General features: G+C 46.6%; 3 protein-coding genes across 19 annotated transcripts in view; 2 read left to right on the forward strand and 1 right to left on the reverse strand.

The window, feature by feature from the left end:
- Positions 1-325: 325 nt before the first annotated feature.
- On the forward strand, positions 326-1967 carry LOC124473058 (allograft inflammatory factor 1-like). 2 transcript variants are annotated; one of them, XM_047028306.1, is made up of 6 exons: positions 326-464; positions 748-809; positions 956-1022; positions 1123-1164; positions 1286-1448; positions 1593-1967. In XM_047028306.1, the coding sequence occupies exons 1-6, from the start codon at positions 446-448 to the stop codon at positions 1678-1680; spliced, it is 441 nt and encodes a 146-aa protein (XP_046884262.1). In that variant the 5' UTR covers positions 326-445; the 3' UTR covers positions 1681-1967. The 2 variants fall into 2 exon arrangements, with proteins under 2 accessions (XP_046884262.1, XP_046884270.1); XM_047028314.1 differs by having other exon boundaries at positions 435-464; positions 1098-1164.
- A 218-nt stretch (positions 1968-2185) lies between these two features.
- Positions 2186-5150, forward strand: LOC124473049 (casein kinase II subunit beta). Its single transcript, XM_047028295.1, has 7 exons — positions 2186-2325; positions 2701-2776; positions 3205-3307; positions 3521-3636; positions 3730-3805; positions 3917-4106; positions 4211-5150. Exons 2-7 carry the CDS (start codon positions 2705-2707, stop codon positions 4299-4301), a joined length of 648 nt encoding a protein of 215 aa, XP_046884251.1. The 5' UTR covers positions 2186-2325; positions 2701-2704; the 3' UTR covers positions 4302-5150.
- Positions 5151-5904: 754 nt separating this feature from the next.
- LOC124472933 (titin-like) overlaps positions 5905-15539 on the reverse strand; it is a 36423-nt gene continuing 26788 nt past the window's right edge. For 8 of the 16 annotated variants that reach the window (XM_047028218.1, XM_047028224.1, XM_047028209.1 and 5 more), the window contains 7 exons: positions 14720-14782; positions 12122-12301; positions 9111-9524; positions 8218-8346; positions 7856-7975; positions 7671-7754; positions 5905-7523 (listed from right to left, as the gene is read on the reverse strand). In XM_047028218.1, the coding sequence (XP_046884174.1) occupies positions 7494-7523; positions 7671-7754; positions 7856-7975; positions 8218-8346; positions 9111-9524; positions 12122-12301; positions 14720-14782 (1020 nt within the window). In that variant the 3' untranslated portion in view covers positions 5905-7493. The other 8 variants (XM_047028145.1, XM_047028128.1, XM_047028169.1 and 5 more) reach the window with 8 other exon arrangements.

Here is a 15539-nt window from a genome sequence, read left to right on the forward strand (position 1 = left end):
CCGCACTGTTTTCTGTCTGACAGTCTGGGATCCACCTGCAGGAGTTGTTGTAATAAATGTATTTTGATTCCCTTATGAAACTCATGAATTGTCTATTATGTAAAACATTGATACTCAAAAGACATTCCCATAATCAGATCTATTTAACCATTCTCATAGTTAGGCCTATTATTCACATCTTGCCAAGTATATCCTTTCAGATTTGATGCATGGCATCTTCCCTTGCTAAGGAGCTGGGACATAGCATGGGGTCAAACTAGGCTTTATGAAGGTACAAACTGTTGTAAAAACATTACCACTGAGAGGAACAACGTGACTTACCACATGCTAACTTTAGAGTTCTGCACTTCCTCCTCCTCTTTGACTCTGAGTGTTCATGAAGTAACATTCATATACCCTGCTTGCTGCAAATTGTATATAAATCACCAAAGAGAAGAAAACTGAAATGGCCAAAGAATTTCAAGGTAAAAAGAATGTCTGTCTGCTTCTGTCAATGCTGTTACTTGTTGAGAGTGATATACTGCTCTGCTTTCAGCAAAACTGCTGATTTTATCGTACAATGCAACTAATACAACTAGGTTGTGAGCATGAAATATTAATTAATATATTTTGTAGAAATGTTTGTTCTGCATCTGAAAAGATTGTTATGGTCCAATCGCATAGCCTTTGTTCACCCTTATTGTATTTGTCAAAAGACCCTTTAAGCAGGAAATGAAAACATGTGATCCGACATTTTCAATTTTTCAGGAGGGAAAGCATTTGGATTTATCAAGTCCCAGCAGGAAGAAAAATTAAACTTGACCAATGAGGTTTGCTTGATCATTGATATTCATTAGTAGTAGTAGATTTATTGATAATTACAGTATCAGATGCAATCATGCAAAACATTGAATGAGCAGAGTAAACCTTTTCAAGTTTTCATTATGGTTTGATACTCTCTTTGTCACTCTGAAAGGCTTTCCTCTCAGATCCCAAATATGCAGAAGAGGAGGAACTTGCCTCTAAGCTTGAGTTGTTTAAAAGTGAGAATTCAAGCTTTCTGACATTATTCATATGCACCAATAAATATGTGTTTCTTAAAAATGTAACAAATTCAGTCTGTTGCACTGTATTCATTCACAGATAAGTACATGGAGTTTGATCTCAATGACCAAGGAGATATTGGTAATTTCGATCATATTTTTATTTGTGTCATTTGAGACTCACAGTGAAGAGACTCGAGGCTGGATAATATTTAAATGACTCTTTGTCTTTGCTCCCTCTTTCTGTCTACTTCTTGAGACAGACATGATGGGGCTGAAACGTATGCTGGAGAAGCTTGGGGTGGCCAAAACTCACCTGGAACTTAAAAAGATGATTTCAGAGGTTTGTGGGAGTGCAAAAGACACTATCTGCTACACTGACTTCCTGAATATGATGTTGGGGAAGAGGAACGCCATACTGAGACTGTGAGTTCAAATATTTTTGTTGTGACTTCCTTATTCTGCACAAGTCATGCTATTATCAATTGTACCTCAGTCCATTAATAGTGATCCTATTAATTATTCATACTAATTAACTGATAGTATTATTAACGCTATTCTCTTCTTAAGGATCTTGATGTATGAAGGCATGGCTAAACCGCAGGAAGTCCAAGAACCTGGGGCACCACCACGCAAGACCTTTTCAGATTTTCCCTAGTTTGATGACACACTTTGGATATTAAATTGTTAATAACATAGTTTTTTAAATAAAGATTTACCATTTAAAGAGTGCAGTTTAATATTGCTATTGATATGTCACTGATTGGTACTTGCAACATAAGAAAGTCCAGAGTGGATTCAAAGGTCCTCCTCTTTCCTGAAGATAACCATCAATTTGGGCCATGGCCCTTCTGTTATCGACAGGATACTTATCTGATGAATCTTTCAGCTGTTGAAGCATTTGTATCTTTTCTGGGTGGAACATAAAGGCAACATTAAGCAGAATTTGCATGCGTAGTTCCTTCTTTTGTTTAGTATGATTTTGTGACATATTTCGACAATTATTGAACATATTAACAAACTTCACAAAATTGAGTTTGCTTTCAAACCATATCAGTGTCTTCACCTTTAGGCCATGGGCCATGATCTTTAAAAGGTTACGTTTGAGACATGTCGTCAATGTTAATATTCTAGTGTGTGGTTCATGTGCGGTTTTTGACCGGAAATTTCAACCACGATCTTTTTGTGGGCCCCGGAAGAACTGTCTGTTTACAGTTGCTACCACCAGCTCCAGCAGCAGGCAGATAAATCGTTAGCTAGTTATCTTGATAGCTAGGTAACAAATATTGAAAACAAATACAGGGTAAGTTGAGTGGCTTTATTATTTTATCCAACTTCATGCTGCGGATGATTGTGTTTTAGGTTGGTAGCTGATGTACTGTAATTAAAAGTTTAGACGTGTCGGCGTACTGTAGTAGCAGGCACGTAGGGTTAGCTAGCTAGCTACAGAAACGCATCATCACAGTGTATATTGCTTAAATTTCTGTTTTACTCCACGATACGTTCGGGGGTAATTATTTCCACGATACGCTCGGGGGGCATGTGTAGTTATTATCCCGGTGTAGCTAGGTTAATTTAAGTGTTGGCTAGCTACTAGGGTTGAGAACATAATGATAACGTATGTTGGTTGATTTAGAGTGGTTGCCGATTGTTTAGCAATTTTTCTCGTTTCACACAGGAGTATGAGTAGCTCAGAGGAGGTGTCCTGGATCTCCTGGTTTTGTGGACTGCGGGGGAATGAATTCTTCTGTGAGGTCAGAGTTGAAACTACACTGTCTCCCGCATGCTGGATACTTCTCTTTAGTTTAAACCCAGTTTGTGACTCCTTCTCCTCAACAGTACAGTATTAGTCAGTCACAAATGCTTTCCAGCATCTTTCACCATCATTGAAATGGTTTCTGAAATGTTTGAAGGAGTTACCTTACTGCATCTTTGTTTGCAGTAGTAGTATTGCCTTGTGGATCCCACAATTAAACATTGTAGAAGTAGACTATTATCCAGTTGAAAAGTCTATTCTTAACTCTCTTGACTTTGTTCATTTTGAACACACGAGTAATCCTTTCAGCTTGTTATGCAACAAGGTTGCATGTGTGGGCATAAGACTGTAAACTGTTTGCAGCTGCTGTGAAACTCTAAAAGAAGCACCATGTCTTATGCCTGCATGACTGATCTTATGCTCCAGGTTGATGAAGACTACATTCAGGACAAGTTCAATCTGACGGGACTGAATGAGCAGGTCCCCCACTATCGCCAGGCTCTCGACATGATTCTGGACTTGGAGCCAGGTGAGGTCCCCATGAAAGTCAAACAGCTTCTTTTTTTTGGGGGGGGGGGGGGGGGGGGGGGATTTGTATTTTTTGTATTTATCTCATGGTAGAAAAACATGAATTAAATAAGACTTAGAAGTAAATGAAGATCTACATTAAACGAGTGGCGGTTTCCTTGGTGCAGTGTGTCGCCTTGAAAAAGCCGTTCATTGCCCTGTGTGTGATTCTCAGACGAGGAGCTGGAGGACAACCCCAACCAGAGCGACTTGATCGAGCAGGCCGCGGAGATGCTCTACGGCCTCATCCATGCTCGCTACATCCTCACCAACAGAGGCATCGCCCAGATGGTGACTTGTCTAAAGCTCATGTCGTCTGCTCGTGAAGTTGATGCCGAATGACCCACTGTGCAGGTTTTCAGGAACACTTCTGTTACTTTCTAGTTGGAGAAATACCAACAGGGGGATTTTGGCTATTGCCCCAGAGTGTATTGTGAAAACCAACCCATGCTTCCGATTGGTAAGTGCCACTTGATTATCTGGCTTGTTAAAGAACATTCCCTGTTGATGGAACTAACGAGCATTCGGACACCTGTGTCGTCATGGTGATCTTTTGTTGTCTGTCCACCAGGCCTGTCAGATATCCCAGGGGAGGCCATGGTGAAGCTGTACTGTCCCAAGTGCATGGATGTTTACACCCCAAAGTCCTCCAGGCACCACCACACAGACGGGGCCTACTTTGGCACCGGCTTCCCCCACATGCTGTTCATGGTGCACCCAGAGTACCGGCCGAAACGACCTGCCAACCAGTTTGTGCCCAGGTTTGCCCAGTTTATTCCCCCCACCCCCACGCGTTCGTTCGACAAAGTAGCTTGTGACCGGTTCCTGTGTCTCCTGTGGTCTTACTTGTGGATTGACTTTGCAGGTTATATGGTTTCAAAATCCATCCTATGGCTTATCAACTCCAGCTCCAGGCTGCCTCGAGCTTCAAAAGTCCCGTGAAGACAATTCGCTAGACCTTGAGCATGACCAACGATGAAGACACTAAGGAGACTTATTTTCTATGTTGATTGTTACTCGGTTGAATGATTATGTAGATCAATAAAGGCTTGTATATGTAACCCATGACCTATAGGTACTGATACGCACACACACACGTCATTCATCTTCCTGTTTCCCATGGTGCTGTGTGATGGCTGGGTCTCCTTGTAATCATCACTCTTCTAGAACAATCTCTACCCCCCTGGAATGATCTGGTTTGATGTCATATCCTTTATCCTAAGTGGGGTTTACATAGTTGCAAGAATAAAGAGGTTTAGTGAGTTGAATCTGTGCAAATCAGTAATCATTTACCGACTCCAGGTTTGAAAGGATTGCTGAAAACAACCGGCAATCAATCAGTCATTATTTGTTCATTTTGAGCTGCACTTTAGACACCAAGTTAAATGTAAAGGTAATTTTCAGATGCTTGCAGATTGCGGTAATGCTGAAAGGTGCACAAGACATTTTCTCAAGGTGAAGACAATGTATTTGATTTGTGTTTGTGTTTGGTAAGCTGTCTCTGAGGAGGGGGAAACATCCAGGACTGGTCTAGTCTCCTTCGTTCTCAACTCAAGGGGTTTAAACAATTACATGTTTTGTTTAGATTGATCTGTTCAAATATTTTATTTAACTTAATACATACCTACGGATGCCATTTTACACGACACGCCCTATTTCTCTGTCTGCAGCTTGTTAAAACTACATTTGAAAAGATTTCTTTTCCATCAATAAATTCAATGGTATTTGATGCTGTCTTAGGTATTCATGCTCTTGTCTTAAAGTGAGACAGCAAACTAAACTTCAATAAACTGTTTTGTTTCTTATGTTTAGTGTCATTTCTTTGGTCCACTGCGGTACTGCAAATCATACACAAAGCATTACCTTTATAATTATTTCAGGTTTATTTTTTCAAGTTTCGATTTTTTTTTCTTAAAAAAGCATGGATAAGTCACAGGAAAGCATGAACATGTTTGAGTTCTAAAAACTACAGATTTGCTCTGTTCCAAGGACTTACATTCCCCTTCAGCTAAACCACCAAAATATTCTTCAGAGGGTAAGAAAGAACGCTACCAAATGGACTGTCTCCAGAGGGACTTACATTTAACATGATTTGCTCTACAAAAGGATTGAACACAGCAAGTGATAGAAGAGTATATTTTCTAAAGTGGTAAGAAAGCATTACAAACTCTGTTGATAACGAATGCAATTGTGAACAACATTGTGATGACTCTGATAAAAGCCTGAAAACATACTGGAATTAAAACATCAATGTACGTAGAATCACAGGAAACAGTCCCTACTTTACAAATAAATTATGGTAGACCTTGTACAAAAGACAAAAGATACACCCCTATGAAAGAAATGCCACATACACTGAAACAGCTGCCTTTGATAAATACATCTTTAAAAACAGACCATTATTATATAACAGATCTGAGCTAGCTTCACATTGTTCCCATTGGCTGGGCAAGAATGTACACCAATAGTAGGGATGGATGGACATGCTGTGTCTGGACATTCTTCATACAATCATACAAGAGGTCTTTTGTCTCACTGTAAAGAAAGAACGAACAAAACCTGAGATACAAATACCAAAGCTTGTTCTACAACAACTTTGCAAATCAATCACGATTTGAACGCAAAAAGAACAAAAAGGGGAGTCAATTCTACCGACAGCGGACTAACAGGGAGCTGTCTTTTGTACTCAACAATGCATTAAAAGAAAAGAAGTGAAGGAACAATAAGGGCATGTCATGGAAAATGGGCCACGCCATTTTTAAGGTGTACAAAACCAAGAAAAGATGATATGTTAACCTATAATAGAGTGGATGGATTTCAATAACTTAAAAACCTCATTTTGTACAAATACTATAAAAGCATTAATCCTATAAAATAGAGTAGCATTTTAAAATAGATTTCAATCGAAAGTTTACAAAAAAGGTGTACTATTAGTACAGTACATCTGTTTACTTGGCTGGTTGTGGAAGAGACAAAATATTTTATTAGTATTTTACCTGAGCAGAGAACTAAGCCAAACAGCAGTCCAGATTTAAGCATGAAACACCTCAGTTCAATACTTCATGGTGAGGTATATCATTTGAATAAAAGTCCTAACTGCTCATTAATCATAGTAAACATGTAAACAAGGAAGGAGTTCCCTTATAAACAACCCTGTGTATTGAAATACGGTTATTTCAATTCAAGTACTATCATTACTTATAAGCTCCCCCCAAAGATTGCTTTTAATATAAAACCAGCCAGTAAAATGTCTAGAAGTACTGACAAAAGACGCGAAAACCAATGGACAAGATGGTGTTGATAAGCATTTTTAAACCAAAAAGGGACAGAATCATCTTTAAACTGAAAACTTTTTTCCATCTACAAAATAAAAAAAGTTAAAATGGTGTTTTATACACCCGACTGAAGATATGAGACGAGTTGTCAGAGTATACAAGAAGCTGAGACGAGTGGTCAGAGTATACAAGAAGCTGAGACGAGTGGTCAGAGTATACAAGAAGCTGAGACGAGTGGTCAGAGTATACAAAAAGCTGATACGAGTGGTCAGAGTATACAAGAAGCTGAGACAAGTGGTCAGAGTATACAAGAAGCCACGCGTGAGTTCAGAAAAAAAACCTTCAGAATAGACAGGACAGCACCGTGGAAACAAAGGGTTCGACGACAATCACGACGCTCCACACAAGTGTGGAAGTCTTCGCCTGTAAGGGCTCAAGCTCTTGCCTGTCTCAAACTGCCTCGGCAGGATAGACAGGATTCCGGAGCAGAGCAGAGACAGTATGGCGCCGGCCGTTTCTGGGTGACAATGACGAGTTTTCTTCTCCCTCTCAAGGTGGCCGGCTTGGTTTGTATCAGATCCATAGGGCTTGTTTACTTTGAAGCCTTAGCAGGTGGGGGGATGAGGGTGATGTTGATAGAGTGAGAGAGAGGAGGATGATAAGGACTGTCTTACGGAGTTGGCTTGTTTCCTGGCCTGGTTAATCGGCTCCTTGATCTGAGATGTTCTTCTTCAGGTTGTCCTGCAGCTCTCTGATTGGCTTTAACTTCTCCAGTGTGGGTGGGTGGGGGGTGGGGGGGCTCTTCTCACAGAAGCTGGAGGTAAGGGGGGTGGGGGGGCAGTTGAAAGCAAAGCCAGGTGGCAGGGAGTCAGATCACATGGAGTCCGCTCCCCCGTCACTGCCCTACAACACACAATGGAAGAACCAGTTACAACCGAGGACCGTCAGATACGTCGAACGACAATTCACGTCAAAGGCCTCACGGTCCTCCGCGTCCGCAGAGAAACAATCGGGGGTCCTTCACGTCAGATCGGACGTTCACCAGCGTACCTGCTCTTGCTCCACTGTCTCAGAGTCTGCCGTGATGACGATTCTCTTCTCCACGCGGGTCTCTGAAGAGCCGCCCTTCACCACCTGAGGCAGAGCAGAGAACACATCCCCATGCAGGATGTCAGACCAATGCCACAAGGAGAAGAACGTTTTTTTTTTTTGAAGGAGATAAGAGTGTTCCTTACCTTGGAGATGTGGGTGGTCGTGGTGGTGACCGTGGTCCCACTGGTGGTGTCTGAGGTGATGGTCTGCATGCTGGCCAGGGACACTCCATCTTTGTTCCCGTCGATCCCATCCGTCTCCACCTGAGAGGGAGGGGGGAAAAGACCCGGAGTTACGGACGAGTACCACCATCCCGAACCGGGGAAACCTCCTCCGGGCCGACCTCAGCTTCCTAGTCCAGCCGTCCTAGACGGGACTGATCTTTAGCCAGGCCAGCGTTGCTGTCCTCCTCATAGTAAGAGGAACCAGGAGCCACCGCAGAGGCTGCGCTGTTGGGAAGTGTCCAGGGTGGGGGTGTGGGAGAACCGGGCCGTGGAGCCCCTACCTGTGCAGACTCATAGGTGATAGTCTTGCTCTGGGTCTGGACAATGGGGACGACCCTGGTGGTGGTGCCAGCGGGGAGGGAGTTGGAGGAGTCTGAGATGGTGACTGTGTGCGTCTGCACCAGGGGGGGCTGTGGAGGGGAACACACCCAGGAGAGGGGGGGGGGGGGTCTTACAGGATCTCCCACAGCTCCGCCCCTCCCCGTTCAACACACACACACAGCCTCACAGACACACACACACACACAGCCTCACACACACAGAGCCTCACTCACACACACAGCCTCTCACACACACACACACACACACACACACACAGACAGACATCACTCCAGCCCAGTCATCGGTAAAAACCCTCCTCATGCACAGAAATCATCCCCCTCCACCACCACCACTTCACCTATTCATTTGCTGATTAGATCCCAGAAAGGTCTGGAAAGGCTACCGTGAGTGCCATGCCGAAAACACTTCACACCACCCACCACCAGAGGGCAAGAGAGGAACAGGGGGGGAAAGCCCTTCCCACAAAAAAGCCTGAGAATGATGCCAGTCCCAAATCAGTGTGAAAGAGAGGGAGTAAGAGAGGGAAGCCAGGAGAACAGGTGAGATAGAGAAGTGGCAAAGGAGTCTCCGACAGCATAGAAGCCCATCACCCGAGTTGACAGTACTCGTCGCACAGTGTGCGCTCTCTCTGTGGCATGCTGTAATAGTTCACCCATGCTGCCGACCGCAGACCCCGTGCAGTGACTGAAGATTCGTCCGGAGGGATTTGGCCCCAGCCTTGCCCTGCTGGGTCTAGCCAAGGTGCAGAGGATCAGGAAGCAACCCAAGAGAACCCGACCGAGGCCAAGCAGAGCTGAGCATCACCAGCACTTTGACGGGCGGAGGGGGCTACCTTGAAACAGCGAATGACTTGGGGACCACCGCCCACGAAATAGGAGGCATGGGAGGCCCCGGCTATCCTGACAGACTGCTCCAGGCTGGGGTCTGTATCCTCCTCCTCCACCACCTCCACCTCCTCCACCTCCTCCTCCACGGCTGGGCAGGAGGGCTGATAGGGGTTGTGGGGGTTGTGGAGCCGGGCCAGTTCCACCTCAACGATGGGCACGAGGTTGTTCCCAGAAACCACACCCTCATCCTCGTCCCCTGACTCCGCCCCTTCAGGTGCATTGTGGGACTGAGCCCCATAGGGCCCACCGGCGTTTGGGGTCATGTTGGGGTCGGGGAGAAGAGCCCCCCCCACACTGAGGCCGGCCTCCTGCACTGCCCTAGTGGGGGACTCATCCCTTACAGGGGTAAAGCATACACTCTAAAAGAAACACACACACACAGGTAATCAGTGTGTGTGTGTGCATGCGAGTATGAGAAGGTGAGATTCACGTTGGAGGATGTCGGTGGGAAAATTGACAGAGCAGAGCAGCACACAATTCAAGCATTTTCAACGTAGACAGTTATTCAACATAGCTGGACAGGTTTTTTTATACTGACAGCTTCTTTCAAAATTGTCATGTTCACCTGAAAGGTCTTTATTATGTTGGTCAAATTTGATTGTCAAAAGGTCATGCAACAAGATGACAAAAGTGATATGTTTTTTTTCAATAATAACTACTAGTGAATACTAAATAGGTATCAAATGCGTCCTCACAGTGAGTTATATTTGATCATTTGAGCAAGTTCTTCTTTGCAAATGTATTGCCTTAGCAAGTTCTAGCATGTAACCTAGTCTTGTGAGGTTTGGGTGCCACATGATATGATTGTAGGTGACGCTCTACATATTGAAATATACAACGTGATTCTGAATGTTCATTCAAATGAGTTCCAGACAAATCACTGTGTTACTGGTCATGCCACCAATCACGTGTTAACCACATTAAGGAAGAAAAGGTGAGACAATTGACACCTCTGATTGATTGATTGTGTGTACAAAAAACATGTTCTGCAATTGACACCTGCACAAAAAAAAAATCTTAGTAAAAAAGTCAATTGTGACAACATCATTGCCAGACAACTCAAAATAATGAAGTCCAGATCGTGAAAAAGTAAAGAATTAAGAGTAGAGCGGGGTTTGGGGTCGTACGGAGTCCTTCCGACTAGTCTTTGAAGCACAAGTCCGTCACAGCCGGAGGGGAAAACCCGGCGAGCGAAGGTGTGACTCCAGAGCCAGAACCAGGCCGCCTCACCAGGACGGGATGAAGAGGGGGAAGGGTGCAGCAGTGACGGTGCAGAAGAGGGGAGGAAGGAGAAGGAGGAAGTTGATGGGCAGATGACAGGGCAGGCCACGCCCCCTCTCTGGTCCTGCCGGTCGGGACAGGCCCCGCCCCCACTCAGCTGCGCTTGGAGTAGAAGTCTAGGAGAGGCCCGCGAGGGAGGCGGAACACAAACTGAAGGGGGGAGGGCGGAGGGGGGCGAGAGGGGTAGGAGAGGAGGGGGGGGGGGAGGTGGAGAAGAAAAAGCGAGGGGAGAGAGATGACAGTTGGAAATGCTTGAAATGACTGAGGTGAAAGGCCGTAAGTCCATTCTTCTTTTGTGCCCCTGCCGACAGTGTCTTATGTGCGCCTCCTAAACCTGCCATGCACAGAGGCACCTGTTCTTCAGACTGTCAACAGTAGCTTACTAGTATCCAACCACTCCAAAACACGTTAACCCAGAAACCATATGCACTTGTGCTTTTAAAAAGGGGAGGTGGTCAATGGATAGGCATGAATGTCATTCGGGTCTTGGTGTCATAACTGAAAAGCTGGATCATGAATCACAAACAAGGTCCTACATGAGACACAGCTCGGTATGGAGAGAGCTAAGCAGCTACAACAGAGCATGCTAATAACTGGTGGAGGTCCATCCGAGCTATCATTCAGATTCGAGTGTCGCACATGCCTGTGTGGGTTGGTGTCAGGAGAGGGAGAGCTGGGGGTTTAGGCCGCTAAGAACGAGTGGCTTTTTCCACACTCCTAAAGAGGGGGGAGGACGGAGGGTAGGCCTGGGGACTGAGGGCCAGGGCCGGGCATCGAGGCATCAGGCAGGGAGGCAGGGGAGTGTGTGTGGGGGGGGAGGGGGGAGAAGAGGAGGGAAAGGGGAGAGCAGGTGAAAAAGCTTGATAAACAAGGAAGTGAAGAGAGTATAAGCACACCGGTCGGCCTCCCATCTCCTCCTTGGGAAAACGTAAAGAGGCTGGGCTCATCTGCAGGTCATGCAAGGGCAAGTTTGTCTGTCCACCATGCGAGGAACGAAGGCTCAGAAACAGCCAATGAGGAGGCGGCTACAGGGCTGGACTTCCTACAGGAAGAGGAGGAAGTAACCAGCTACATGTAGCTAGCTCAGTGACTCAATGAGTAGTAGCAGGTGCAGACACCTCTAGCATCCCAACGCTTCGAAAGAAGCTTCTCAGCCCGTTCAGCAGCATTCTATAGACATGCACCTGCCTTACGTCACATGCCGAAACCACATGAACGTCCGACGTGCACGTGTTAATAATGCACATGCTGACAAATCTAAAAGCCGGGCTCCCGAGAACGACTGGGCCACAAAAGATACAGAAAGAGAAGAAGAAAAAAAAAGTGTTCAAGTCCCGCCCTCGCTTGGTCCATCCAAACGAGAGCACCGCACACAGACTCAAGCAGGAGTGACAGCCTTCCACGAGGGGCCAGTGCAGTCTGTGGTATTCAACCCATCACATCCATCTGGGTAGAGAGATACCGTGACGTGATACCGTGACGTGTGTGCTTTACCAGAAACTCCATTTATGCTTCCGTCCAATTCAGGGGCTGACTCAAAACAAAACTGAAAATACGACTAGTATAAAAAAAATATATATCTGTCCCCCTGAATTGACTCGGAAGTGAAAATGGCCTGGTTCCCCCGAGCCTGAGGAACGCCCGTGGGGTCCAGAGGACGGAGGGTCAGACTCACCCCGTCTGCGCCGGCCAGGGACTGGCCGTTGACGCCCGCGCTCCGGAAGGGGGAGTGGGTGGACAGGCGCTTGTCCCACTCGCTGGGGCGCTGCTCGGGGACAGACTGCATGAAGTTCCTCTTCAGCTCGCTGATGCTGGCGTGGTGCCTCAGCAGGTCCTCCTGGGGCTTCTCAAACTCCTGTGAGGGGGGGGTGATGAGAGAGAGGGAGGTAGAGAGAGAGAGAGAGGTAAAGAGAGAGAGGTAGAGAGAGGGGGGGTGATGAAGGGGAGAGAGAGGGAGGTAGAGAGAGAGGGGGTGATGAAGGGGGGAGAGAGAGAGAGAGAGAGAGAGAGAGAGAGAGAGAGAAAGAGAGGGAGGTAAAGAGAGAGAGGTAGAGAGAGAGGGAGGTAGAGAGAGAGAGGGGGAGTGATGAAGGGGGGAAGAGAGAGAGAGAGACAGAGACAGAGGTAGAGAGAGAGGGGGTGATGAAGGGGAGGGAGAGAGAGAGAGAGAGAGAGAGAGAGAGAGAGAGAGGTAGAGAGAGGTAGAGAGACAGAGAGAGAGAGAAAGAGAGAGAGAGGGGTGATGAAGGGGGGAGAGAGAGAGAAAGAGAGGGAGGTAAAGAGAGAGAGAGAGGTAGAGAGAGAGGGAGGTAGAGAGAGGAGGAGTGATGAAGAGAGACAGAGAGAGAGACACAGAGAGAGAGAGAGAGAGAGAGAGAGAGAGAGAGAGAGAGAGAGAGAGAGAGAGAGAGAGAGAGACAGAGAGAGTGAGAGACAGAGAGAGTGAGAGACAGAGAGAGACAGAGGTGAAGAAGCAGGGAGAGGAAGCAGGGAGAGAAGGGAAGAGAGAAAGGGAGGGCAGGGGCAGGGGAAGACAGAACATGACACCCCAAAGTGGGACGAGCAGAGAGAGAGAGAGAGAGCGAAGGACAGAGGGCATTAGGAGGTGACACACAAAAAGAGGGAGGATAGGATGACAAAAGAAGTCAAACAAAAGAGGGATGGCGAAAAGGAGGAGAAGGAACGGAAGAAGGGAGGGGTAGGTTGGGAGCGCAGGTGTGAGGACGGGTGACAGAAAAAACAAAGGTCAGATTTTCAGAACACATTGTTTGTATATTTACATATATCTGTGTATATTTATATCTGTGTATATATATATATATATATATATATATATACACAAATATATATATATATGTTTGATTAATGATTAGACAATCATTAGACTTATTTGGACAAAGCAGCAGGGGAGTAACTTTGCTGGTTGGTGCCCGTTGAAGCTAGTGTTAGAGCTGGGCTGGGCTGGGCTCTGGTTGGTGCCCGTTGAAGCTAGTGTTAGAGCTGGGCTGGGCTGGGCTCTGGTTGGTGCCCGTTGAAGCTAGTGTTAGAGCTGGGCTGGGCTGGGCTCTTCCAAGTATGGAGGGCCAGACTAAGGCCTTATTAGAGAGCAGGGAAGGACACTGCTGTCCTCTTCTCAATGCTACTGCAATGACGGAGTGCATGTTTAGTGAGCTCTAAAGGAGGGGGGGGATCAAGAAGCAGTCTGCAGTGGTTCTGTGGAACTAGGGAAATACAGGGGGGGGGGGGGGGTAAGAGTTGATTCACATTGATTATAAAAACAGATTCACTGCTGGATTTGCTTCCGGATAGATCATTGTGGGCGTACGACCCTGTTGCATAAACATGTAGCATCAGAGCTGGCAGACGATTGACAAGATACGGGCATACACATCACAGAGAATGACAGGTGAAGTTAGCAGACATGACCGCTCAGCCCTCTGAGGCCGGGGCTAATGGGGATGGAGACTTGACAAGCAGCGGCAGCGGCGGCAGTAACAGCAACATGGGGGGGGGATGACCGTCATAACTTATTCATTAAACTGCAGAAATATATGACTGGGCAAAAACACCATCCAGGCTTGGCTCATTTATAGCCCTGAGGCTAACCTCAAGCGCAGGGTGTAGAGGCACTGGGCCTAGTCTGGAAAGATGACGCGCAGTGTGAAAGGTTTTACGCTGGGCTGGGAGTAGTGATGAGATGGGCTGCTGATGGGATGGCAAGGGGAGGCGGGGCGGGGGGGGGGGGGGGGGGGGGGGGGTAGAGCAGGCAGGCTAAACGAACAGACCAGCTCAACAGTTTCAGAATGGAGCCCATTCACCTTGAATACTGGTGCGGAACCTGCACAGGAAAGGCTTTCAAAAGTAAATCATGAGGCTTTTTCCAGCTATGCCCTTGCCCATTCATTCAGCCAGATATAGATGATATGAGATAGAGGATCATAACGGGACCTAACGACGCCACTGCCTTAGCATGCAGCTCGTTTATGGCGCTAGATGGATATATTGCGGACAAGACCACAATCCCAATCATATACTTTGCAAGCAGCTCAACAACGTTCCCCTGAAACAAGTAGCCATGTTAGAAGTTAATGGCGCCACGCACAATACAAAATTAAAATGATAGGTTATGCGGTCGAATCAATCTAATAGCAAAATCAAGGATACCAGTGTCAAAAGTGAGAATTGGGCCACATGCAAAGCGTACGGCACAGCAGCCATTGAGACAGAGCAGGAAAACACGGCACGAGGAGAAGAGATCTCTAGGGATACCAACCTCCAACATTAAAAGGCTATGTCTGATATAAATTGAGTCACCCTCAATTCTCCTAGCTCTTTTCTGTGAAAAACGAAAGAACAAACAAGACAAACAAAACAAAGTGTGGGTTTTCAGAGATTTCCATGCGTGACATGGCAGTGTGTCACGACCTGGACATGCATGGTTACTGTTTAGCACACGGACGTGCACTAGGGTAGAGTAAAGTCGAGTTGTCAGCATGCAGGGGCCTCAGGGAACCCAGGGGGGCCCCCAGAGAACAGGAAGGAACCCTAGGTGAGCAAGGCAGGAGACCTGGAGTCCTCTAACTACAGTCGGTGTTAAGACGGCATTCAGAAGAGTGCAGCGGCGACAGTAACAGCCCTCGGAAAATAAACATAAGTCGTCATCTACAACAGTTCAAAACCTCAAACCAGTCACGGGTGAAACGGACATTCCACGGTTTTCAAACGTGCGATGACCCATTTCGAAAACCTCTTCCGAAGATCATTCAACACAGGCTTAAGTCACATCCTGTGCCTTAAAAACACGAAGCACTGTTCTAATGGTTTGTCTACACGGCAAAAGGGGGGGGGGGGAGGAGAGGGTGAAGATTAGTCTGACGGATGGACAGGAGGAGTCGCGTCAGGATGAGGGGATGGAGACACGATGGAACTAAAGCACAGCCGGGACTGAGGTATCTGACCTTGCGCATGCGAACCTGCTCCGTGCTCGTGTCCTCAGACTAGCGTTCCCCCGGGGGGCGGGAGAGGGGAGAGAAGGACACACGTTAGCATCCTCCGCCAGCTTCGAGCCGCCGGCTGCACGCTACGCTCGGAGG

Source organism: Hypomesus transpacificus, chromosome 2, assembly GCF_021917145.1.
Source record: "Hypomesus transpacificus isolate Combined female chromosome 2, fHypTra1, whole genome shotgun sequence".
In the NCBI taxonomy this organism is placed as follows: domain Eukaryota; kingdom Metazoa; phylum Chordata; class Actinopteri; order Osmeriformes; family Osmeridae; genus Hypomesus; species Hypomesus transpacificus.

Bases quoted from the DNA above. Each gene is read 5' to 3' on its own strand.
- LOC124473049 (XM_047028295.1), top strand. From the start codon at position 2,705: ATGAGTAGCTCAGAGGAGGTGTCCTGGATCTCCTGGTTTTGTGGACTG. The intron at 3,637-3,729 runs GTGACTTGTCTA...GTTACTTTCTAG, and splicing joins ACAGAGGCATCGCCCAGATG to TTGGAGAAATACCAACAGGG. The intron at 3,806-3,916 runs GTAAGTGCCACT...TCTGTCCACCAG, and splicing joins CCAACCCATGCTTCCGATTG to GCCTGTCAGATATCCCAGGG.
- LOC124473058 (XM_047028306.1), top strand. The intron at 810-955 runs GTTTGCTTGATC...TCACTCTGAAAG, and splicing joins AATTAAACTTGACCAATGAG to GCTTTCCTCTCAGATCCCAA. The intron at 1,165-1,285 runs GTAATTTCGATC...TTCTTGAGACAG, and splicing joins CAATGACCAAGGAGATATTG to ACATGATGGGGCTGAAACGT.